At 36.9% G+C, this 24,808-nt stretch overlaps 4 protein-coding genes and 1 non-coding gene across 5 annotated transcripts in view; 4 read left to right on the forward strand and 1 right to left on the reverse strand.

Annotated features, from left to right (window-relative positions):
- The window catches only part of LOC105160857 (multiple inositol polyphosphate phosphatase 1), a 6,140-nt gene extending 563 nt beyond the window's left edge, over positions 1–5,577 (forward strand). The window contains exons 2-11 of the mRNA XM_011078355.2: positions 111–198; positions 834–1,121; positions 1,504–1,662; positions 2,634–2,774; positions 2,863–2,919; positions 3,152–3,290; positions 4,210–4,314; positions 4,428–4,618; positions 4,980–5,021; positions 5,100–5,577. Coding sequence (XP_011076657.1) covers positions 111–198; positions 834–1,121; positions 1,504–1,662; positions 2,634–2,774; positions 2,863–2,919; positions 3,152–3,290; positions 4,210–4,314; positions 4,428–4,618; positions 4,980–5,021; positions 5,100–5,258 — 1,369 coding nt within the window. The 3' untranslated portion in view covers positions 5,259–5,577. The remainder of the gene's footprint in view (positions 1–110; positions 199–833; positions 1,122–1,503; positions 1,663–2,633; positions 2,775–2,862; positions 2,920–3,151; positions 3,291–4,209; positions 4,315–4,427; positions 4,619–4,979; positions 5,022–5,099) is intronic.
- On the reverse strand, positions 5,769–11,901 carry LOC105160856 (probable apyrase 7). The gene is made up of 3 exons (XM_011078353.2): positions 11,663–11,901; positions 6,860–8,925; positions 5,769–6,709 (listed from the first exon to the last, which is right to left on the reverse strand). The coding sequence occupies exons 2-3, from the start codon at positions 8,868–8,870 to the stop codon at positions 6,408–6,410; spliced, it is 2,313 nt and encodes a 770-aa protein (XP_011076655.1). The 5' UTR covers positions 8,871–8,925; positions 11,663–11,901; the 3' UTR covers positions 5,769–6,407.
- TRNAS-CGA lies at positions 12,668–12,749 on the forward strand. The gene has a single exon. It is a non-coding gene; the product is annotated as a tRNA-Ser (tRNA).
- Positions 13,775–18,374, forward strand: LOC105160858 (eukaryotic translation initiation factor 2 subunit alpha homolog). Its single transcript, XM_011078356.2, has 7 exons — positions 13,775–14,427; positions 16,598–16,654; positions 16,744–16,830; positions 16,909–17,055; positions 17,161–17,265; positions 17,763–17,861; positions 18,045–18,374. Exons 1-7 carry the CDS (start codon positions 14,044–14,046, stop codon positions 18,198–18,200), a joined length of 1,035 nt encoding a protein of 344 aa, XP_011076658.1. The 5' UTR covers positions 13,775–14,043; the 3' UTR covers positions 18,201–18,374.
- On the forward strand, positions 19,961–24,684 carry LOC105160859 (probable methyltransferase PMT23). The gene is made up of 8 exons (XM_011078357.2): positions 19,961–20,698; positions 21,363–21,512; positions 22,707–22,977; positions 23,055–23,165; positions 23,408–23,582; positions 23,675–23,917; positions 23,997–24,191; positions 24,346–24,684. Exons 1-8 carry the CDS (start codon positions 20,180–20,182, stop codon positions 24,539–24,541), a joined length of 1,860 nt encoding a protein of 619 aa, XP_011076659.1. The 5' UTR covers positions 19,961–20,179; the 3' UTR covers positions 24,542–24,684.

The raw sequence follows: 24,808 nt of genomic DNA on the forward strand, positions 1-24,808 counted from the left end.
GAAAATTTTCATTTTCCTTTAATAACAACAGGGGCAGTCACATTTTTTTTTCCTTTGGTTTGATTTTAGTCGTTTTCCTTAGTTAACTTGTCTGTATATCTTCTGTGCAGGTATCATATTGCGAAGGATATTTCTGAGAATTCATTTGTTCCTTCAAATATCCCCGATCAGTGTACACCTATTCACTTAAATCTTGTGGTAATCATTCTTTCAAGTTTTTTCAGATGTTGCTCCGAATTTTATGGTTTTATTCATTCCTAGAGGCGTGCTTTAGTATAAATGGTGCACGTCTACAAACAAGATTTTGCTCCAGTGTGCTACGGCGACATCATTATATTTGATGGAGTTTATACTGCTGATTATTTTTAAAATGGTGGTTCAGCATTAAGTGCTTTACTTGTTCGTGCGATGAAAGTGCAGAAGCCTGAAAATGTATGGCGTTTCATTGATGCTTCATGGAAAATAATGTCTTTATAGTGCTCTTTGGTCAAAAGATCTTGTGAAGTATTAGATTCTACATGTTGAAAGGCAATCATACAAGTATGTAAGAAATGAAAAGTGCTCAAACTGTAAAACATGGAAACGTGATTTTGTTTCAGCAATTTGAGTCCGAGTAAATGATCAGATATATGTCTTACTTACTTCATTGATGGAATTTACATTTTGCAGGTTGGTAAGCTTCTTCTTTTTTTTGAATTATATTGTGATAAATGAATAAATCAAATCCTCTACTAGTTGTATTGTGTGTTGTTATTTTCTTTTTACAGTTGTAATTCCTTGCGCATTCTGTGTTTCTAAGCCACAATGACTTGGTCTAATGATTGGGTCGGCAGGCAAGGCATGGAACTCGTGCTCCTACCAAGAAAAAGCTGAAAGAACTAGAAGCCTTGGTCTCTCGCCTCAAAGTGCTATTAGAAAATGTAAAAGAGCAGAAGTCAACAGGCATTCCTACATGGTTATGGGGATGGAAATCTCCTTGGACAGGAAAGCACAAGGGTGGAGAGTTAATTCGTGAAGGAGAAAATGAACTGTATGAGCTTGGTATTAGAACCAGGGAACAATTTCCAGACCTCTTTAATGAGGATTACCACCCTGATATATATCCTATTAAAGCCACTCAGGTTTGCCATTTTTAATCCTTTTTTACGTTTATTTACCATCATGTGAATAGGTCCCAAATTTATATTTCACTTTGGCTGCATATTGTATTTTGTATGCTGCTTCTTGCTAAGAGCTGGAGAATCACCTGAAAATTTGTCAGTGCTGTTAAAACTTGTCCTTTCTGTGTAGTTTTCTGAATTGTGCTTGCTGTGACTTGTAAGAAACGACTGGATTAGATTGTAACAAATTCGATAATATTTGTTGGCAGCTTATTCATATTAGTTTCTTTGTCCATGTCGAGAGATTGTTGGCATCGTCAATAATCATCGTGCATCTAGTTTGACTACTTTCACCGTTAGTTTCTTTATAATTGGACTTTTGTGCACATGATGGATATTTCAGGTTTCACGAGCCTCGGCTAGTGCTGTTGCATTTGGCATGGGGCTCTTTAGTGATCGAGGAAATCTAGGACCAGGACGTCATCGAGCTTTTGCAGTTACCAGTGAAAGCCGTGCAAGTGATATAATGTTGAGATTCCATGATTGCTGTCAAAACTATAAGGTAAGATCATTTCTTGAGATTTTACGGACATTCAGCATTTGTAGTCTACTACTGCTACCATATGTTATCTAGGATTCTTAATAATATGTATAAACATTCAGAAAATATTCAATTTCTTTGAGAGAACATTAGACTATAATTAACAATCTCTATTTATATAAAAAGCAATTCCTGGCCTAGGTCCTTAAGGTGTTCAGTAAGTTCCAGACAATACTTTGCTTGAAAATTATTAAATCATTTGGCATTGCTTAACTACCTTAGCCAATAGTGTTGGGGCTGGTTTCTAGATTTCAAAACATCGATATCAGTTGAATGGCAACCTCGTTAACTTAGTTTAAGAGTCATCGTTTTTAGCCTAAGACCACATTGCAATGAGTTTTTTATGTTTTGCATTATATTAAGGGCTTCACTTGAATATAATGATTCGTAAACATCAGAAATCACACGGCTGGAGGTGTGTATACTTGCTAAGAAAATAGTACTAGGCTATGATGGAAAGAATTGCATAAGGAAAGTGGGAAAGTAAAATTTTAAGTACTTAATTACTTATGTCAAACAAGCTCACAGTTGAGTTCTGCTAATACCTAATATGTTGCATTTTATGTTCATGTTAGCCTCTATTGTTTGATGGACCTGGCATTACTTGTGCACGTAGTGGTAATTTCTTTTAATTATAACTACTAATTAAGTGTTTGGAATTCTTCTTTGGATATGGGCAAGAGTCATTGTGCTTCTTTAAACTTATGTGTCTTGTTTATCACACCTCTAGATGGTTGTTCTTCTTTTGTTCTATGGACAGTTTGTGAGTCAGGTTGGTTGTGGCAAAAGTTACTTCGATAATGAGGCTGATGATATTATCAAGAACTTTTAGTCGAGCAACTATTAACTTATATGTTTTTAAAGAATTGATTTCTTATTCTTGACTTGATATAGTATGAAACTTTGCACTGTTCTTTTATATGTAAATACAGGCATTCAGGAAAAATCAGGAACCATCTGTTGATAAGCTCAAGGAACCCATATTAAATGAAGTAACTCAACAATTAGTTAAGCGTTGGGGTCTAAATTTCACTAGATCGGATATATCATCTTTGTGGTTCCTTTGCAAACAGGTAAAATTTCCCCTTTTCTGTCCCATCCTTCATTATTTCTTGTTTTGTATTTAGAATGTAAGTGTATTTGCTTTTTGTTTACTTGTAGGAAGCTTCTTTATTGAACACAACTGATCAAGCTTGTGCCTTGTTCACTCCATCTGAGGTACTTTCACTTGCTTTTCTCCCCATTTATGATGAGACATTACGCATCAGATACATTAATTTGATTTTATATGAATATTGTATATGGATTGGCTTCCTTTATAGAAGCCTAACTATAAAACTCACTTTGCAAATTGAATCTTGTCTATGTTCTATGACAAAAATGTTACTCTGACATAATGTTGTTGTGGAAAATTGTTTATGCTATTAATTTGTGGATGCATTCTTTTTAGGTTGGTTTGCTTGAGTGGGCAGATGATTTAGAGGTCTTCGTCCTGAAAGGTTATGGTAATTCACTGAATTACCGGATGGGAGTTCCATTGCTTGAAGATGTCATCCAGTCAATGGAGCAAGCTATTAAGGCTAAAGAAGGTAGATTTCTTCCTCGTCTTTTCTTTTCTTTAACATGGGGGGGGGGGGGGGGGGGGCTCCCCTTGAAGGCCCTTTTATCTGTCTAGTTGAGACAGAATGGGAGAGACAATAAATAGATTGTTGAAGAATTCTGAAATTAATGAAGATGGATCCACCTAGATTTATCTAACCATGGAATGATTCAGAAGTAGATTACTAGCTATAGAAGTCATGAGAATAATCAAGTAAAACTGCCAGTATGTGCGAATTTGTTCAAGGATGTTGCTAGACGAGCAATGTGGTAATTTATTCTTATATGTACTCTTCATATTACCTGTTTTTTATGCCTTTTTTGTTTTATCTAGTTTTGATAGAATATTGCTGCTTCTGGTGCATGACTAACCACATGGAAATAAGATATTTCCTCAGGTACACCAATTTATGTGAGTGCTAGACATGAGTTTAATTGAGTAACTCTTTGACAGTACCTAAAAGCAAACTAAGAATTGTATTGGTTGACTCGTTGATGCACAAGTGCTCGGCAATATTGCTTTGGTAATCCTGAATAGCCATTTTATTAAGAATACATCAAGAGGAAAGCACAATACTTGGAAAGAGAGCAGCAAATGTTCATTGCATACGCTGCATAGCTTATTCAATTAAACTTAACCATGTACACTGTGCGGATATATTATTTCTTATCTTTGTTATGTGAAGTTTTAAAATTTTATTCTTAGCAGACAAATGCCATTTTGTGAAATCATTGATGTTTGAGTGAAAAATCTATTTATTAAGTTTAGTTCCAAGGTGCTGCCCCCCCCCCCACCCCATTTTAATCCTTGTTTCCTTTGTGTTTATAGATGGACTTGTTTCTATTAAGTTTCAAGGTGCTGCCCCCCCCCCCACCCCATTTTAATCCTTGTTTCCTTTGTGTTTATAGATGGACTTGTTTCTGGAAGCTATGAAATGGCAAGACTCCGATTTGCTCATGCAGAAACTTTGCTTCCATTTTCCTGTTTGATTGGGCTATTTCTTGACGGACCTGGTGAGTTTGTACATTCTTTAATGCCCTCTGTGGCCCTTTTGGTCCCTTCAGCTGTTCTATTTCATGGCTCCTACCTTTGGGTTACCCAAAACCTGTTTCTGCTTGAATTTCAGAGTTTGAACAAATACTGAGAGAGCAACCTCTGGAACTACCTGTTAAACCTCCCAAAAAGAGAATCTGGCGTGGTAGCTCAGTCGCCCCATTTGCTGGAAATAACATGCTAGTTCTATATAGCTGCCCGGCCAACAATTCAAGCAGATACTTTGTACAAGTACTGCACAATGAACGTCCCACTCCACTGGCAGTAAGCTTATTATAGTCTATGTTCTACTTTGTTAATTTGTTATCTGCGCAAGTAGAAAGTTCTGCACTTCTGCACTTCTGCACTTACATAAAAGTTTGTTGAACATGTTAAAAAATTCTATCTTTTCGCTGCAACTATTCTGCCCAAGAATTCTCTGATTGTTTGTACTTTTGTTATTCTTTGGTGCCTTCTCATACTATAATCCTAATCTTGTGATAATTCTTTCTAGTTGTTATTAATGGTTTCTGAAGTTTCTTGCATTATAAAGTGTCTCAGGTTACTAGAAAGCTTTTTGTTTACCTTATTGCTTGCTAGTTTGCCTTTAAGCTTTTGAATGATTCATTTCATTCTTTGTGCATAGGGCTGCGGAAACTCTGACTTTTGCCCATTTGAGCTGTTTAAGGTAGGTTTATATAGACTTTTTATTGGTATTTATTCTAAAATACAATTGTGACAAAAAGTCGATCTTTCGATCTGATAGGAAAGAATAGCTGCTCCTCATTTGAAGCACGACTACAACGCTCTTTGCAGCATGGAGTTGGAACAATCAAAGCAAACAGCCCCGACCAATAAGTTTGCACAAATATTGAGTTGGTTTTTCCCCGGCGATTCTAAACAACCCCAGAATGCTGAGTTATAGATTGATGAAAGAGCTACTCTGACCTTTTCTTCCTTGCTGACACCAACTTTTGTTTAATCTTTGTGATCAATCCTGGTGTTATTCATAGGCTATAGTTAACTTGGTTGAGATAAACCAACTTGCTTAGGTTTGTCGATTTCATGTTCTTACATTCTGTTCCAGTTAGGTGGTGAATTTCATCCTGACTATTGGGTTATATTTTTAATCAAGAGCTCAGCTACAGGAATCATATTGCCACTATTCCTGAGTTTTCTGTCATCCAAGTTCTCACTGTAACAGTATATTACGTTGAAATCATCTCTGCTTCTCATTCTTCCAATTGCTTTACTTTGGTGTGTGTATGGGAGATGTGTTGGGTCAACTGAAATGGTAATACAACTGGAACCCCACAGCAGAAATTCTTGAAGGCCGGGACTTGGGGTTCAGCATTCAATGTTCTGGACAAACCAGGATCCACATGGATAAACCATAAAATGATGAGAAGATCTCTTGTTGTGAAGAATCCAACTGTGAGCAAAAAACCTTGTCAAGAATGCATATCATAAAGGATTCCATGTCCTAAACAACTTCTAGTGTGCGCTAAGTTGTCCTCAATTTTATACAAATAATGAAACATGAATATAAAAAATCTCTTAGTATCTAAATACTGAGTACCCAAGATTCTCCAAGAACCTGTGTCTGGTAATTTAAATGAATCCGTCTGCAGTATCCTCGTGTGTCTTACAATAGCAACACTAAATTGTAAACTAATTCCTCCTTTATGAGACTTAATCACGATAAACGGCCTCAACTTTCTCATAAGGTTGCTGTAGATCTCAGAGTGAGATGCTGCAACCATAGTTAAAGCTTCACAGGCAGTTTGAGTCAATTTTACAACAAGTTGAAGGAGCTTTAACGACGTATGCTGAACTTGACAACTTCAGCTTTCTTCCGTGTGGCAATTCCACAAAACATTCTGTGTGCCCTTTCTGGAGAGCCCAAGGCAATGACCTATGTTACACCTACTCACAGATGATCTTTCAAAACATCCCAGGAGAAGCAAACCAAGACAAACAGTCGGGAGTATGTTATCTTTGTCTAAGGTGAATTACTTTCCCGATCTTGTGCTTAGGGTGGTTTAAAATCTTCCAAGAGAATCAGCTATTGGTATTAAACCTTCCCCAAGTGTGCTTCAGCAATTGAAGAATTGAGGTCTTCTCGAGATTGAGATCTTCTACTTTGAAGGCGCATTTGACTTCTGTTGGGGGTCCAGAAGGCGAGGTTACTGTTGTCAAATTGCATCTGCCCTAAGCTGCCCGATGAGTAACTATGTGATACACCGCCAGACGGAGAATAGAAGGGTGATTCAGAGAATTGGATGCCCCCACTGCCAGAACCAAGTCCAGTATCAAATGGGCTTTGCTGGTTACCTGCAACGGTTGGACTTAGAGGCATCTTTACCCTTCCATCCCCTAAAACACGATAATCAAGAAGGGCACACTGTATATGAGTATACAAATCTAAAACCTGAAGTTTTAGACAAAGTGATTGCAGTATAGATACTGTACCATGTCACCACAACAAAACAACAAAAAGTTTAAAAGAGAAAAAAAGGATTTTACCTGTATTGATAGGGGGGCTCCAGCGTTGAAATCGGAAAGGAGCTGGAATGCTGAGAACTGATGTGGACGTTACACTGTTATGTCTGAAAAGTGGGAGATATGGCCTTCGAAAGAATTTTGGTACCCCCCGGTTGCCAACATAGGAAAATGCACAGAGTACCATAAGCAGTGAAGCAAACAAAATGGCAAAAAGAAGAAATCGATTTATCTTCACCTCGAATATATCATAGCTGTAAAATTTTCCACCATATGGAAATGCTTTTCCAGCTTCAAACAAAGCAACTCCAAGGGTCCATGTGATGCTTCCAGAGCCGATGATTACATGGCTATCAGTAATGTGCAATCCTTCTCTCAAGAGGAGCACAACATATGGTGACCTGAAGCAATATTGTTCTATAAAAGGCTGAGGAACAACACTCTTTTTTGCAGCATCCCAATTCATTTCACAAAATTCACGACCCTTCTCTAGTACATCATCCAGAGCAGCATCAGGAGTCAAGTTGAAAAACCGGTACACCACATAGAAGCCAGACATGGCATAAAACTGGCCAGCAGGACGAGGCAGATTTTCAGCAAGTGCACATGGTTTCAGCTCACAATCAATTCCTGGGGAATGATCTGACCATTCAGACAAATTAACAGCAACTTTGGCTAGTTTACTACATTCTGCCCAGTTTGGAACTCCAATAAGCTGAACTGGAATCCCAGTCTTTTTTCCTTTAGCCATATCTTTCCCTCCAGTAGGAGAACTTCCATCCTGAAGGTGAATGGATGAACAATGCGAACACATGAACTCCTCTTTGTAACCCGACTGCAAACAAGGATGATTAATTTCAACTTTTCCACTGACCAGATCTGCATCAGAAACCCGAGGAAGCCTCTTGAGAAGATGAGCAACAGATTTATCGAATGCATCATTGAGTCCATATCCAGCTAAAGAATAGGCAGTTAGATGGTGCTCAACAGGACCAAGGCTTAGTTTTAAGCTCATCTCATCATGATCACCTTGTTCACCCTCAAAAGTAACCTGCAGTGATGAGCCACCCAAATCAAGTGCACCATATGTTTCCTTTTCAGGACTGGACCCCAAGGACTCAGTGTGATAATTCAAAGCTATCCATCCATAATAAGCTTCCTCCACACCAGTGATAATTTTTACCCACTCCTTTTTGCACAAAAAACGTGAGCTCTTTAGAATTGACCAAGCATTATTAAGAAGCCATTCAGAGTCCGAACTTGGTAGCCTGCGGACTCCAGCTGTTGCATAAAGAAAGAGAGAAGTTGTCTTATGTGACCTTCTTGGAATTTGCTTCTCAGCCCATTGAATAAGAGGTTGTATTGCTTCACTCAACCCCGATATATTACGCAGCAATTTGTCAAGTCCAGGCTCAGTCTCCATTCTATTGTAAGCCCGCCCACTCTGGGAACCCGATTTCCTCTGGAAACTATCAGGCAATGATTTCAATAAAATAGGAAGATTGCCATATTTTTTATGATTAATAGATGCCTGGTATACATAAACACGTGTCCCAGTGCTGCCACAGTCTAGGACAACATAGAACCTGGAAGGTCCTCTAGACCAGTTTGAGTAAAGATACTGGAGGGCAAATGACAGAAAAACAATCATCGACAAGCAGAGGAGAACACATATAACTCGCACCCACTTCTTCTGCCTGGATGGAATTCCAGGTGATACCTTCTCCTTGGAAAAACTTGCAACACCATTTTCTTTTTGCAAGAAATATGATGGTAATGCATGACTTGAAATTCTTTCATTTCCTGGGCTAAGATTGGCTTCTTCTAGATCAAGTCGGCGGTAAGTAGACAAATCTTGAAGAGATGAGGAGAGTTTCAAATTACTCTTCTTCTCTGGGCTGGAAAAAGAATAACCATGAAGAGCACCAGGAATAGGCGGCAATCCAGTTGATTTATATGAAACGGTAGATGCCTTCGGGCCTGACGAACGAGTTGGTGCAGAAGAAAATAATTCTGCAAATTTACCGAAGACCATGTTTGGAGAAATTACTAGCAGTCCGAATAATTGGCGTTACCCCTTCTGGTACAAGCTATAACAATATAGCAGACTATTAGTAGGCACTTGAGGTATTGCATGCAAAGATCTAGTTGTTCCAGCATAATTCACGTGATAGGAAAAGCCATATTACTTGACGGAGATGATATATAAATGACTAAAACAAAAAGAAACAGCACAAAAGTATATAGCCTTTACAGATGAATTAAATGACAAAGCTGCCACTTCATAGAGCAGAAACATTTAGCCAGAAAAAATAATGTGCGGTGCTATCTGAACAGAGAACGGACATAGTAGTTGCAAATAATCACAGACGCTAAGCCTTATAAAAATTGATGAATAAAAATATAAAATTCATTAAAAAATTTAAATTAATATAAATCATAGCAAATACAATATACAATTAGATAAATACAAGTAATTCTTATAAGTATTATTGCAAATAATGAGGGGTAAATTGAAATCTATAAGTCTGCATATTCTGAAAATGTGCAAAATCACTTCAGCATTTCGATATTGTTTTTTAGGACAATTTTGTTATGTTGGTTGACATGCACTTTTTAGCAAACATTCCCCTTAACCCTATGTCTAATTGCAACATATTGGTTTCAAAAGTCCAGGATTTGACAATATCATCCAAACTAAATTCAACACAAGTTCCTTTTTGGATAATAGATCTTTAGAAGAACTAGAAATATTTGTTCTCATTTCCACATCCAATTTTGCTTCTTCCACATCCAATCTTCTTTTAAATGTTGCCTCAACTTGATTTAGCAAAAGATCCCGCCAAATTTTGTTGTTTCTTAATAACAATTTACCAATGTCTTGAAAATAAAAACCTATGTTTATATTCATAAATTTCATAATCAATTTTTACTCTTAAATATATCTAAGCTTGTCTTTTTTTATCTTGAGACTTGAATAAAAAGTTACAAATAAAATAATGAACAACAAAAATTTCGGCATAAACAATAAATTTCTTTTGTCTGCGCATTCTATTGGGAACTCTGTCTACAGAAACCCAAAATGTTATTTGAAGAAACTAAAATTTATTTTATCTAATAAATAAAAGTAGAGTACCAAACCAACAAACGGAACAAATTGGACAAAAAATACATAAATTCAAAATAAAAAAATAAAACATAAAGACAAAAACGATTTCAAGATGGATTATTATTTGGTGTTGAGAAAAAACACAAGATGGCAACAAATTCACCTTTTTGGCTTAGGTAGGGAATACGGGTTCTAACTTCTACATGGAGAGAGTTTCTAAAAATAAGGTGTGAGCAATTGTTTGGTACATGAATTAAGATGATCGTTTTTTTTTCCCATAGGGCCTTGGAATTTGATACGCCAAGTCCAAGCCCTATCAGCCGCTAGGGCTTGACGTGGCTTGGTTTCACTTGAACTGTTGTTACTACTAAGTACTGGGCATACTTAAAGTCTTTTTAAAGAAAAAAGAAACAAATAGTAATTCAAATATCTTCACATCATTGTCAAAGGAGGTGGTTCTAATATTACCTTTTCTATGATTATCTCATAATCCTTGAAACAATTTAAAATTTCATTAATTCTTGATTACGAATAAGAAGTACATGATTGTTGGGTGCTATAAACATGACTACATTTAAGAGCATAGCTAAAAAGCAAGGCACAGAGTCCTCTCTAGAGGAAAAGATCAACAATAAATAATGCCAGGGTACCGATCAACGACTTATACTAGAGTACATCTCCACAATAGTGTGTATGTGTGTGCGTGTGCGTGTGTTTATATATACATATATATTATATAGAAAGATACATAGATAGATAAACTCTAAATCTTCTTCAGATAACTGCACATTCCACGTCCACCGGACAATTGAATCTCATATCATGGACATCTCCAAGCAAATCAGAAAGCACTACGGAAGGCCATAAATGGACAAAATACCCTACCTCGATGCATCTAACATTTCATATCATCCCCTCCCACAACCAGTATATAAATGCTCAAGAACTCACTTCAATTTAAAAACGATAAAATCATGTGGACTTGCAACCTTGACATTGAGTGCATGGTGGCCCACAGGTGGAGATTCAACTCAATAAAATACAATCTAGGACACTTAGTTCATACATATTAGCAACCATCTACATGGATCTCCACCCTAAATAATTGAGAAATTGATATGAAAAATTCCAATAACATGCATCAGAAAGATTATTTGTCAACCATGTTAGTTGCATGGTTCAGCAATGACCTGTGCAACTACAAACATGATGCAAGACGAACAGAAAAACGGCTCAGTCTGTACAACGGGATATTATCAATCAACACCAGCTTCTCACAATCGTATTTACTCCATAAAACAATACTAAAAACCATACCCAAATCCTAATCTTTGACATCCCAAGGTCTTGTTCACCAAACCTTGGTACATCCTGTTCTTCTAAACAGTTACAGTCATCAAGGTGCCTTCTTTATTATAAGATCCCAATCCATTCTCATTCCCTCTCAACTTTTACCTATACAATTGCAAATTTCACCAAATTCACATAGCAATCAAACCATTCTCCTACAACTCCAAACTAAGAAATCAATTCGACCACAATATTAACTCTTATCACTTTTTTTATGCTATCCAAGATCGGCAGAAATAACCAAATTGGACAGCAGAAAGCGACTGAAGATCACAGATCCTCGCAAGCTACCGATAAGAATATACCGAAAGAAAATGCAAAGAAATTGACAAAATCTTAAATAAAGCGAGGAAGAGACTCCTCCTTACCATCAGATCATTGCAAAGTTGAATTCAACTGCCTTCTTCTGGTGCTCCACACGGCAGATCCAAATTCCGAAATGGGGTTCCGGGTTTAACCGAAAGAAAAACAAACCCCAGCAGTCTCTGCCTGTTGAACTACTCCTCCACCATCTCTCTCTCTCTCTCTCTCTCTCTTGATGTGGTAAGAGAGGTTTGAAGTTTTCAGTTTTCACACCAAAGCAAAGTTTAAACCTTTTTCTCTTCTCTGTTTCTTCACTTTCCTTTTTTGTTTAGCATACTAATTAAATTAGTATTAGTAGCTATTTTTTTATTTAGCAAAATTAAAACTTGAGCATAAGTATTTCCTTTTTTTTAAAAAAAAATCACTGTAAATTATGTAAAAACAATTGTTTGTACCATCATCAAAGTGTTCTCTATATTAATTATTATATAATTCACAATTTGAAAAACTCAAAAGGTATTTATTGCTTATTACTTGTGTAAAAAAAGTATTATTTTTTCAGGTTTTTGACAATTGATAAAGAAATTAAACACTATCGTTAATAACAAATCTTATTGGTTGTTCATCGTGTCTAGCTTAGTTGAGAATTCGAGATCTATATGTCAAGTGCACAGTTAACCAAATTGGGCCAACCTGACACAAGATCAATTGAACCAACAAAAATAAGTTAGTTCGACCCAGGCCTGCTTGGGACCTCTCGGTCCCAAGTATCAATATCTGAATTTGATACCTGGGATTGGCACACTTGAATGGATACCGGATTTGATAGCAAATATTAATATTTTATTCACCGTCACAGATACCACAGCCAACAACTGTTGTATGGTTGTAGTCAATTACTATTTGCTATGGCTATTTTGTTTTTGATTGCCCTGGTTACATGCTATATTTTTTGTAGTGAGATGAGTTGTATATAATATGAACATAAATGCCAATTTTTTAGTTTAATGTGATTTATCTTTAAAAACATTCCAGAAATAATATTTCATCTTTCAGTTGTATACACAACCGTCGATTTGTCCGAGTGGTTAAGGAGACAGACTCGAAATCTGTTGGGCTCTGCCTGCGCAGGTTCGAATCCTGCTGTCGACGTTTCCTTTGTTCTCACCATTCCCAGTTTTGCAAATGCATTTTACAATAAACCACAAATTTCCCCCTCTTCGCACCCCTGCTATAAATGCCTTAATTGGAACTTCTTCCGCTTCAGATATGATTGTGATTGTTTAAAGTGTCATCTCATTTCATCATATTATATCAGATAAGAAAAAATGAGTCTAAATTGAACTAATATGTTTTTGTTTTCTTTTTTTTCTTAATTTATGATTTGATGTAAGATAAGAGTATAATAATAATAAATAATGTGACGTATAAAATATATTAGGTAAAAGTTTCGTGCCAATAGTAGAACACCTGCCCTTGTGCCCACATGGGCCATTTCATTCCAATTGTCACGAAATATAATCAAGCAATATGGTATAAGAAAGCATAATAATACTAAAAAATTGGGAGACAACCAAGACAAGTACCCTTTCTACAACAATTCAGTAATAGCAAAATATGTTGAGAATTTTCAGTTTCGTGTAATTGAAATAAATGTTTTGAAATATAATAATCAGATTTAAAAATCAAAAGCAATAATAATCACGTTGGAAGACAATAAGTTTACAGTTAGAACACTGTTAACGACAGAAAATTTAAAAAGAATATTTACATGAGAATTGTATCGTAACAATTTTCAGTCCAATGAAAATCGTAAATTTAACCAAATCACAGAGTTCACTGCTTGTTTTGAAAGAAATATACGTCCAACATCAATAGTGCACCGGGTACAACGTGATTTTTTCTAAGATTAGACGATTGTACTTCTTTCTATGTAGCATCATACCGAATAACACTTGGATCGAATATTCAGAAGCCTATCTACTGAAATTAAGCTAAAAAGCTTAGAATTGAGAGGAAAAACCCAAGAATAAGAAATGAGAAAAGAGTGTTGTTTATAGTTTTTGTGTCTGACTAGCCCTTTTAGGCATGGTTTGCAGCCTCCCATTTACCACCCCCACTAAATAATGACAAAGAAAAGGTGTTAAAACAAATTTAATGCAAACAACACCCTCCTCTAAAACATTTACTATGAAAAAGAACTAAGTGAACAACATGTAACTTAGTACATATGAAAGCTTACCGATTACCAAATAAAAGAAAAGGGCCATGCCCGCTTTCAAGTGTAGTTGATTTTGTGAAGTAAAAGTGTGAAATCTTGTGTGTAAATTTCTCTCCCGCATCCGCATACCCTTCTTTCTCGCTCAAATCTCCTCAAAACCCCAAATACCCAGAAAGAAAACCCTAATTATCTACTCTCAGTCGGAGTTAAGCCCGACCCGTTTCGATGGCGACAAACGGGCCGAATCTCGAGTGCCGGATGTACGAGGCCAAGTACCCGGAGGTGGACCAGGCGGTTATGATACAGGTCAAGAGCATGGCTGACAGCGGTGCTTACGTTTCACTCCTAGAGTACAACAATATCGAGGGCATGATTCTCTTCTCTGAGCTTTCCCGCCGCCGCATTCGGAGCATCAGCAGTCTCATTAAGGTGGGCCGCATCGAGCCGGTAATGGTGCTCCGTGTTGATAAGGAAAAGGGTTACATTGATCTTAGCAAGAGGCGTGTTTCGGAGGAGGATATTCAGGCGTGTGAAGAGAGGTTCAATAAGAGTAAGCTCGTTCATTCCATTATGCGGCATGTTGCTGAGACCATGAACATTGATCTTGAGGTTGGTGTTTATCTTGATTGGCTCTTGGTGCTGTTTTCATGTGAGGTGTTGTATGAATTTTGTGTCTTTGATTCTGTTCACAGAATTGGATTGAATTTTGGTTCTTTTCGGGCCAATGGAGATGAGAGTTTCTTGAGTTGTGTTGGAAAATTGTATCTTTGGATTGGGGAGCTTAAATGCTTGTAATGGTGTTGTATGAGTGAGGACAGGGAAGTGGCTCGAAATAGTTCTAAACTTCTAATTTGGTTGAAATCAAAGTTCTCTGTAAAATTTCAATCCAATTGCTTGCAGCATGCTTGGGTTTTTAGAGTTGGAGTCAGTTTCATATCAGGTTCTTGTTTCATGTGTCAAAATTGTATCTGTAAGAGTATGATATTGTACGAGATATAATTGAGGGACGAGAGAAACTAAATTTGGTTGTGTTAATTGATGCATCACGTGGCTACATTATGAGGAACTTGAGAAAATCTTGTGGTCTTCATCAAGTCCTATTGACTCCAAGGAGTGGCTTATGGCATTCCGGTCTAGTTTTTTATGAGAGATCCGGTGTTTGAGGGTGAGGGTCACTGCTAACCCAAGCAATCATCGATTAGGAAGTATGCAATGAAAATAGGTACAACTAATTCCTGTTTTCATAATAAATACAGTTTATTTAGTTTTTATTTCTGTAGTGGCTCTAAGGAAATTTAGAAAGAGCAGAATGGTTATGGAACAATGAAGAAACTATCTCTTTGGTGTCTATTTGAAGCGATCTTTTAGACTAACGAATCTCGTTTCTTGTATGTGGAGGTGTATATTTATTGGGTTTTTTACTCGAGGTACTGTAATAATATCTTTGACTATGTGGGGGGTTCAACATTTCATTGGATGTTGAAAAGATTTTTTCTTGTGAAATAAAAGACTATTGCATTTTACAAGGGAAACTTCTAAGACCTTCATGACAAACTGAATACTACCTTGGTATTTGTTGACCGACCAACTTACTGATATCGCTTTGGAAGATTATTGGAAAGACTTTGCTAGTCTGAACAGTGGTTTTGAATTGAAAGTTATGGATAATGAGCTTCAGGGACGACAAGATTGAGCGTTGCAGAATTGGGTAGTTCTTGTTCTATGCTGCATTCCGCTTTCTTATACCAGTTTTGACACCAAAAATGAGAAGCAAGAAGGATAAAGGGGAATTAAAAAATTTAACATTTATGAAGATCTACAGTGAAGTGGTTAAAGATGTAAATCTGTTTACTGCTTGTCTCTTATTCTGTTCTGTAAGGGTTAATAACTCTAGCCTTTATATTTTTATATGAATTGGTAGGTTAACTTGTCTTTAGAAATTCATAGCAAGATTATTGGTTACTTGAATCACCAAAAGTTCCTAAGAATTGAGATATATGATTGACATCCACAAGTGTGTTGCTGCTTTCCTTGTAGGAAAAGAAAAGAATTTGTAGAGTTGGGACAGCTCAGCAAGTCAGCCATGTGTTCCTTATATTTTCAACTTCAGCACAATTTCAAGTTGATGTTAAAACTTTGGAAAGAAGTCATATATTTCTATATTTATATGTGCGTGCAGGGTGGTGGTTGGGTGTGAGTGCATGAGTGAACCTAGTGATTTAGCTGATGGTGAAGTTTAACTCCACTCCCCCTTTCCCTCCCCATGATAAGTAATATCCACGAATTGAGTTGGGGATGTTGACATTCTCTTTTGAATGTATTGGAACAGTGACCTCTTTTCAACGATTGAAGTTCTTTCTAAATCAACCTTTAAGCCAATAATGTGGCACTTGAAAAGACTTTGGGCCACTAAGTTTCAGAACGCCACAAACTCATCCTTGCAACTCTCCCTTAGTGTGAATATCTTTTTTTCTTTTTTCTTTTTTTCTGGAGAGTTCATTGGATAATCAATAATGATGTTATTAACTCCTGCTATTTGTCAGGAGGTATTAAGATTGTTCTTGTTAAATGAACTGGGTATAATGTGGTACATTTTGTATGGTTTGGCTACAACTCATGGCTGTTGTGTATGTTTCATCCACATTGGAGGTTATGTTTCTTGTTTCCTAGTTGTTCTTGTTCAGTGTTTCTTTAGATTATTCCAACTTTTACGTTACGTACCTGTGCTGACACTTGTTTATCACTATGTGGTCTACTAATTGAGAGTATTTTATGGTAGGATCTTTATATCCACGTTGGCTGGCCTTTATACAGGAAATATGGTCATGCATTTGAGGTGAGAAAACGTGCGGTTTCACATTTTCAATTAATACTTATGGCCTGAGATGAATATTTACCTCTATTGATTTGCATGTAAAAATGCAGGCCTTTAAATTGATCGTTAATGATCCTGATTCAGTGCTTGATTCCCTCACCCGTGAAGTCAAAGAAGTTGGCCCTGATGGACAGGAGGTAGGCTTCTTTCACATTTAAGGTTTGCATTAATCCTCAAATTGTTGATGTAACCAATTACATTTGGTTATTCTGTAGGTGATGAAAGTGGTTCCTGCTATATCAGAGGAAGTTAAAGATGCTTTAGTGAAAAATATTAGGAGAAGAATGACGCCGCAGCCTTTGAAGATTCGGGCAGATATTGAAATGAAATGTTTCCAGTTTGACGGTGTTCTTCATATAAAGGTCATACTCTTTCAGTTACTTATTCTTTTGCACTTCAAGAATGTCTTATCTTCCTGCAGAAGAAGGTTCTGAGTTACAAGTGCTGATCTGTGCTGAACTTTGCAGGAAGCAATGCGTAAAGCTGAGGCTGCTGGCAACCAGGATTGCCCCGTTAAGATTAAACTTGTTGCCCCTCCCGCCTATGTCCTTAACACCCAGACTCTCGACAAGGTAAATGATAATATTTCTCTAAACGTGTTTGGGTTGAAGGCTTAAAATTTGGTATCTGCATGAAATTTGACTTGTTTTTACCTGTTTGGCTGTTTTCCAGAGGAATAAAAATGATATATTTTGTATTGTTTTCTTTGGCGGCAAATACTGACAGGGGATGTCCATGTAATTTTTTAAGATCAAGGGGGAAGGCTGTAACATGACAAAATTTCAGGGCTCTATTCTTAATTATCCCTAAATCTGTATATGGGCACATTTTGATCCCAATTAATGTTCTATGCGCAATTGAGATTTGAAAATCCATGTCCATGTTATGCACAATCTTCTTATCATTCTCAATTGTATGATCAAGATTTAGCAGTGGGAGGTGGATTATTTTTTGTCAGTCCATTTTTTGGTGCCTACTTATATTCAGTAGTTGGAGATCAAGAACCATGTGGAGCAACAAATGAAATTCTTGTAGTTCCTAAATCAACTTCATTTTGTTTGTAATGCAGGAGCAAGGTATTGCAATCCTTAACAAAGCAATTGAAGCATGCATGGAAGAAATTGAACATCACAAAGGAAAACTTACTGTTAAGGAGGCACCAAGAGCGGTGAGGCTCACTGCATATGCTAAATTAGATTTGACTTTTACTGTTTAGATTCCACCACTTGTTCCTGGTTCTGAAAGATGTTGCACGTGTCATCTGTTTTGCCTCGGCGGTTATTTTCAGTCTGATTGATGTTGGTGAATTTTTTTTCTCTAACATGAATCTGATGAGGATGGTTATGTTCAGGTGAGCGAACGGGAGGATAAATTACTTGCTGAGCACATGGCTAAGCTCGGACGTGAAAACGAGGAGGTCAGTGGCGACGAAGACAGTGAAGAGGAAGAAGATACGGGAATGGGAGAAATTGATGTGGAGAACTCCGCAGCAGGGATTACAGAGTGAAACTGTTTTCTTTTCTTCAATTCGGGAAACTTGTTCAACGATTTTATTCATTTTCCTTCATTTTGCAACCCGCGATTCAAATGGTTGTATGAAACTGATACTTCAATACCAGTTCCCAGATTACTGTTTGGTTATTTGACAAAGATCAATTGCAGTTTCCAATTTTGGCCAAAATCTCGATGTTTTGAGAGTTTGGGAGCAGTTTCATGCCTTTACAATATTGATCTCTTTTCTTTATTTGCTTTAGCCTGAACCAGAGCATGTGTACTAACATATTTACATGCAATACATTAGCAGCAGCAGCCACTAAAATGATAAAAGTGTTTCACTTTGTATTAGAGTGTATTTGCAATAGTGTGTTTTTGTGGAGAATAAATTGTACAAAAAGTTATTGTTAAGCAGTCGAAGTTTGAGGGTCGGAGGAAAATTAAAAATTGGAGTATTGGAAAAAATAATTTATATCTACGATAAGCTATAGAAATGAGTTGAGGGCCCTTACAGGGGGGTGTTTGAAATTTTTTACTTTTTTAAAAGTGCGCAAGTGATTAGAAGTAAAGACGCAAAAGTTGTCGGTGTTTGAAAGTAATATTGTAAGTAGAAAAAAGTTGATGTGGTTTATTTGTGAAATTACCTAACTATCTTGGTAGGTGTGTAGATTTTAACCATTATATGGGGTGCTTTCAAAATATAAAAAAAAATATAGTTAGGCCAAAAAAATTAAATTTTTTTACAAAAATACCTTAAGGTGCAATAAATATATTATCACCAGCTTCCAACCTTTAGCTTATTTGAACTTAATTTGAGACAAGTATAAACATAAATTGTATTTGCAAACACCTTCATTTAGTTTAATTTAAGCTATAATGTGAAATCACTTAATTTAAGTTTTTGCAAATACTTCAATACATTCAAATTAGAAATTTTATATCACACACATACACACTCTCTTTTCACCTTATTTCTACTTAAATCTTATCTTTTAATGAACTTAGTTTAGTTAATTTTAGATTATAAGGTTAATTACACTTTCAAATATGAATTATACATTCCTCCAAAAAATTTCATAATTATACTTACATCCTTTTTGAAACTCTCTTTACACCTGGCTCCTTATGTTAGGTTCAGACGAAAAATACCGATATTAGCAAAAGTATATAAATTTTTAATTTACACTGCAAACAGTATATGTTGCAACCACTTTTCAACTTTACTCCAAATCGACTTATAAATAAAGATAATTTTGCAGCCATAGGGGAAACTCATATTAGTGATTGTCAATTCACTTCGATTATTACACTATTGTTCTTGCATTATTTCAAGTTATTTCAATTACTCCTTCAATTAAGCAATTACTGGCATAAATATTTAAGTGCTAACCCTTACTTTGCAAGTTAATTATTCTCTTTTAAGATTTCATCCATAACCAATATGATGTTACTAGATCCCATAAGCATCACATACGTAATACATTTATCATTTATTAGTAATAAAAATATAAAATAAGATTAATTACACTTATATCCCCTCTTAAAATGTGAAATTATAGATTTACTCAAAAAAGTTTTGAAATTATAATTAGGGTTTGAAAAAAAAAAAAAACCAACGTTATCGAAAAGATTACATAACTTTTAATTTTATCCCTTATTAAACATTTACATTTAATAATTTTACACTTCTAAGAAAAAAAGATGTATTAATATTATGCTAACTCCATGTATCATATCATGAATGATTAAACAAACAAGTCCTACCCCCCCTCTTGAAAGTTTGTCCTTTTCCTCAACAATCAACCACATTTCAATTCGAAATCTCTCGCCTTTACTGGTTTCCTCCTCTCTCCTCTCCTCCATTGCTCCTTTACATTTACCTCTATCTTTCACCCACGCGGAGCTCCCTTCTCTCTTACCTCCAGTCCACACAGTAATGTCGGCAAGATCAAGATCCCAAACAAGAATCTGATCTCCGATAACTGATTGAAAATGGCGGTATCAGCACACAGCCTCTTGCAAGAAAGAAAGTACCCATTCATATTCGCCTTCTTTATCTTACTAATATTCGTCACTCTCCGCCTCATCTCCAACTCGCAGACACCCGCCGCCATCGCTGCCGATCTCGCTAAATCCAACCCTTTTCCCTCCAACCCCAAGACTCCTCCCATTTCCAGCCCTTCAAACAGTAGCACCATTTCGCTGAATAATGACTTGAGAAATGGTAATATCAGTTCTGATTCTAATACTAATACGGGTGCAAGTGTAGATAACGCTGCTGCTGTTGACGATGGCGATCAGGTGGTGGATGTGGAGTGGGAGCTGTGCAAGGGATCAGGGGCGGTGGATTATATACCGTGTTTGGATAATTGGAATGTGATAAAAGCGTTGCCTTCGCGCAGGCATATGGAGCACAGGGAGAGGCATTGCCCCGACCCGAGTCCCAAGTGTTTGGTTCCTTTGCCTAAAGGGTACAAAATTCCGGTTCCGTGGCCTAAGAGCAGGGACATGGTGAGATCATTCATTCTTTGGTGGTAAGATTTATGTACTTATTTAGTTTGGGTTTCTATGGTTGGTTTTTGTCGTATCCGGGGAGCTTCTTGTCTAGTTTCTTGGATTTAGCTCTTGAGCTGCTGCACTTGATGTTCGGGATAAGTTGTAGTTGCCAAACATGATGGTGTTATTATGGGATGGAGCAAGTTAACTTAATTTTACTCGTGTTTGTGAAGAATACTTCAACTCATTGTAATATATCTGCAATAAATGTTCTTGTTTTAAAGATTTCGTGTGGGTGAGTTGAAAATTCTCAGGATAAGATTGGGTTAACTTTGAGATTAACTTATGAAAATGACAATATTATTACTTGAACACAATAGTTTCTTTTCTTTTAAGTTGTTGTGGTTACATCACATACCTTGCTGGTTGTGTTTGTTTTTCACTAAAACTTGAAAGCAAATTTTCTGAAGTAAGTTTCACTATGCCAAATGTGGTGGATACTTAGTTAATCGGTCCTTTGTTACTACATCTATGGTGGCTGCTCTACTATAACATCTATGGTGGAAATGTGTGGTGGATACTTTGTTAATTGTCCGCTGTTACAACACTTATTGTGACTGCTCTGCTGTAAGATCTACAGTGGATCCTTTTTCACTTATTTGGTTCGCATGGTTCGCAGATATGGTACAACAATGTTCCCCATCCTAAGCTTACTGAATACAAGAAGGACCAGCATTGGGTGGTTAAATCAGATGATTACTTTGTTTTTCCTGGCGGTGGCACACAATTCAAGAATGGAGTCAATCAATATATTGAGTCTATTGAAAAGGTAGTCCCACATAGTCTTAACTGCAATGCCTTGTTTACTTCCATGCTGTACGCTCAACCAAATTACTTATTTGAAGTAACCTCTATTGCTTATTATGTTGTTTGTCTTAACAACTGGTGTGAGGGACATGCAAGTGTAGTTGCTAACAATTGGAAGACTTAGTAAAATCTTCTTGTATTAGCTCTTGGGATATTGGTGTGAAGGAATTAGCAAGCGTCAAATGTCATCTTTTACCCGACAAATTGAAAGGCAAAGTCAGGGTCTCGGGAGTCGGAAAGCACAGTAGGTAGCACTAGAGCCTCATGACCAGTCCTGACACATAGAACAGAGGCTCTCTTTCCAGCTGAAAGCAGAACAAAGACAATAAAAAACGAAAGACATCTTAGACAACAGCCACTTCCCGATCTGATTTCACGGATTTGTACTTGACTTTCTATATGAAATAGCTATGTGACCACTCGTACTTACTCCTACCTCTTATGAGTCCAGAAAGACAAAGACATTGAAGCAAGCAGGGCTAATTAGCATAATCATCTGATGCAAATGAAGCATTGGATAGCTATTTGACATCAACACCATGAGATGTGCACACTCCTGCCCATTGGCCATGGCTTATATTATAATTGCGTGTATAAAGATTGATGTGTGTTGCACTTTATTACATGGATTTGGCCTTCCGAGGTTGTATTTGAAGAGATTTTAGATACAAAACAATTGGCATCTCTAAGATTTTAGATTAATCTGCATAAAGCTTCAGAAAATTGTAGATTTACTCTACTAATGTTAATTATTGTTTACGAATTGTAATTGTTAAAGGTACATGGAATGCATGTTTTGCTATCCACCTTCTCCATCTTTGTATTACATAATTGCTTGAGCAAGGACTAGCAATGTTTTTTGGTCAGTTTTTTCATGGCTGATGAGAACAATTAATCACCTCTCTCTTTGGTGATATGGAACTAGCATCTATTCTGTTATGTTTTAGATATATTGTGATATTGTGCTTCAAGTGTGCTTGAACTTGGTCAGAGTTGCTGGGGCGTATTGATTAGTCTATCGCATTGAGCAGGGATTTGTTGCTTACTACCCTTTTGTGGTTAACTTAGTTCCCTTTTATGACTTTTGATGTGGATCTGGTATCGATTCATGTTTTTTAGCCTGACCAAGATCCGTTTCTTTTCTTCTCCTTTCCAGACTTTGCCAGTGATTGAGTGGGGGAAGAAAACAAGGGTAATTTTAGATGTTGGCTGTGGCGTTGCTAGCTTTGGTGGTGCTTTGCTGGACAGAAATGTCATTACTGTGTCTTTTGCCCCAAAGGATGAACATGAGGCTCAAATACAATTTGCTCTGGAACGAGGAATTCCTGCTATGCTCTCCGTCATCGGAACACAAAAGCTGACGTTCCCTGATAATTCTTATGATTTGATTCACTGCGCACGGTGCCGAGTTCACTGGGATGCAGATGGTAGCAATCGCTTTCTATAACTTGAGTTCTATATTTTGCTAAAAGTTTGTAACATGGGTAATAATTGGAAATTGCAGGTGGAAAACCATTGATGGAACTGAACAGAATTCTTAGGCCTGGAGGATATTTTATATGGTCAGCCACACCAGTCTATAAAAGTGATGAAAGAGATCAAAATGTCTGGAAATGTTCGTGGTCCAGTACACTTCCTCATTACTTTTCTCAGAAACAATTTCTGTGACGGGTTTTCGTTAAAATTTAAGCAAAACAATAAGAATATTGGGTATTTCCTTTAGATTGATTTAAGAATTAGCATCAATAATATTGTGGTCATTACTTGAGCTTCTGTTCTTGTAGCAAATTGCGAACGAGTCATATTTTGTGTACGGTTGACATGTGTTTGTTGACATTGAATCTTTCTTTCTTGCAGCTATGGTAACTCTGACAGAAGCAATTTGCTGGAAGGTAGTGACAAAGACTTTCTTTGATTCTTCCCAAATTGGTCTTGTTATATACCAAAAACCCATGTCATCTTCCTGCTATCAGAATCGCAAAGAGAATAATCCACCACTTTGCAATTGGGGCAACAGGCGAAATAATTCATGGTATTGTATGCCAAAATTTGATGATCATGATCTCCATCATAGCTACCTTAACAATGACCCCTTATCATATGTATCCTTGCATATATATATAGGTATGCGCCTCTCGACAGTTGCCTTGTGCCACTTCCAGTTGACTCAGACAAATGGCCCTCACCCTGGCCTGAAAGGCTCATCAATACACCTCAAAGCCTATCAGCAGTACCAGATGCTGAAGAAACCTTCAAAGGGGATACCAGACACTGGTCTGCACTTGTCTCAGAAGTTTATCTCGGAGGTCTTGGTATAAATTGGTCAAGTGTGAGGAATGTGATGGATATGAATGCTGGCTATGGAAGGTAAATAGGCCTTTTCATATTGTCGTTTTGGTGCTGTTCTTGGTTTATCATTTGGTTTCCTTTTCCTTGCTGGTTACAGTTTTGCTGCTGCACTCATAAGCCAACCACTATGGGTGATGAACGTCGTTCCAATTCACAAACCGGATACTTTATCTGCCATTTTCGATAGAGGCCTGATTGGAACTTACCACGACTGGTGTGAATCTTTTAACACCTACCCTCGAACATATGATCTTCTGCATTCCAGTTTCCTGCTCAGAAACTTGTCTATGAGGTACCCATGAAGCTCCTTTTGGTACATGCTTTCACAGTTTTGTCAAATTATAATATTCCTGAAAAATCTCTATGGAAGATGATTGTGTAGTAATAATTCCTGATCTCTAATTCTAGAAACTATAGCTGAGGTGGTTGTGCACTTCTTTTCTCAGATGTGATATAATATCAGTAGCAGCAGAGATGGATCGCATATTAAGACCAGGTGGATATCTGCTAGTTCAAGACACAATCGAATCTATTTCCAAGATCACACCAATTCTAAAATCTCTTCATTGGTCCACAAAAGTACATCAAGAACAGTTTCTTGTTGGCACGAAAGACTTTTGGCGGCCAGATGCAGAAAAGTAGAGTGTCAAGATCTCTTACATTTTACCATGTATAAGCAGCTTCACCTTAATTTTGTTTCATCAATTGTACGATATTTTTCACATTGTTTACAGTTGAAGTGGGGATTTTTGGAAAATATAATACCAGTATATTGTTAGTTTCAATTGCCTTGCCGTGAATATCATATCTGCCAGTTGCTATCATCATCTGGAAAAAGCAGGGTACTTGGATCTTCTAGCAGAAGGCAAGTATTCCATGCCAAAAGTTCCTCAAGAACTATTTTATTTC

The sequence above is a fragment of the Sesamum indicum genome, linkage group LG4, assembly GCF_000512975.1.
Source record: "Sesamum indicum cultivar Zhongzhi No. 13 linkage group LG4, S_indicum_v1.0, whole genome shotgun sequence".
Classification (NCBI taxonomy): Eukaryota; Viridiplantae; Streptophyta; class Magnoliopsida; order Lamiales; family Pedaliaceae; genus Sesamum; species Sesamum indicum.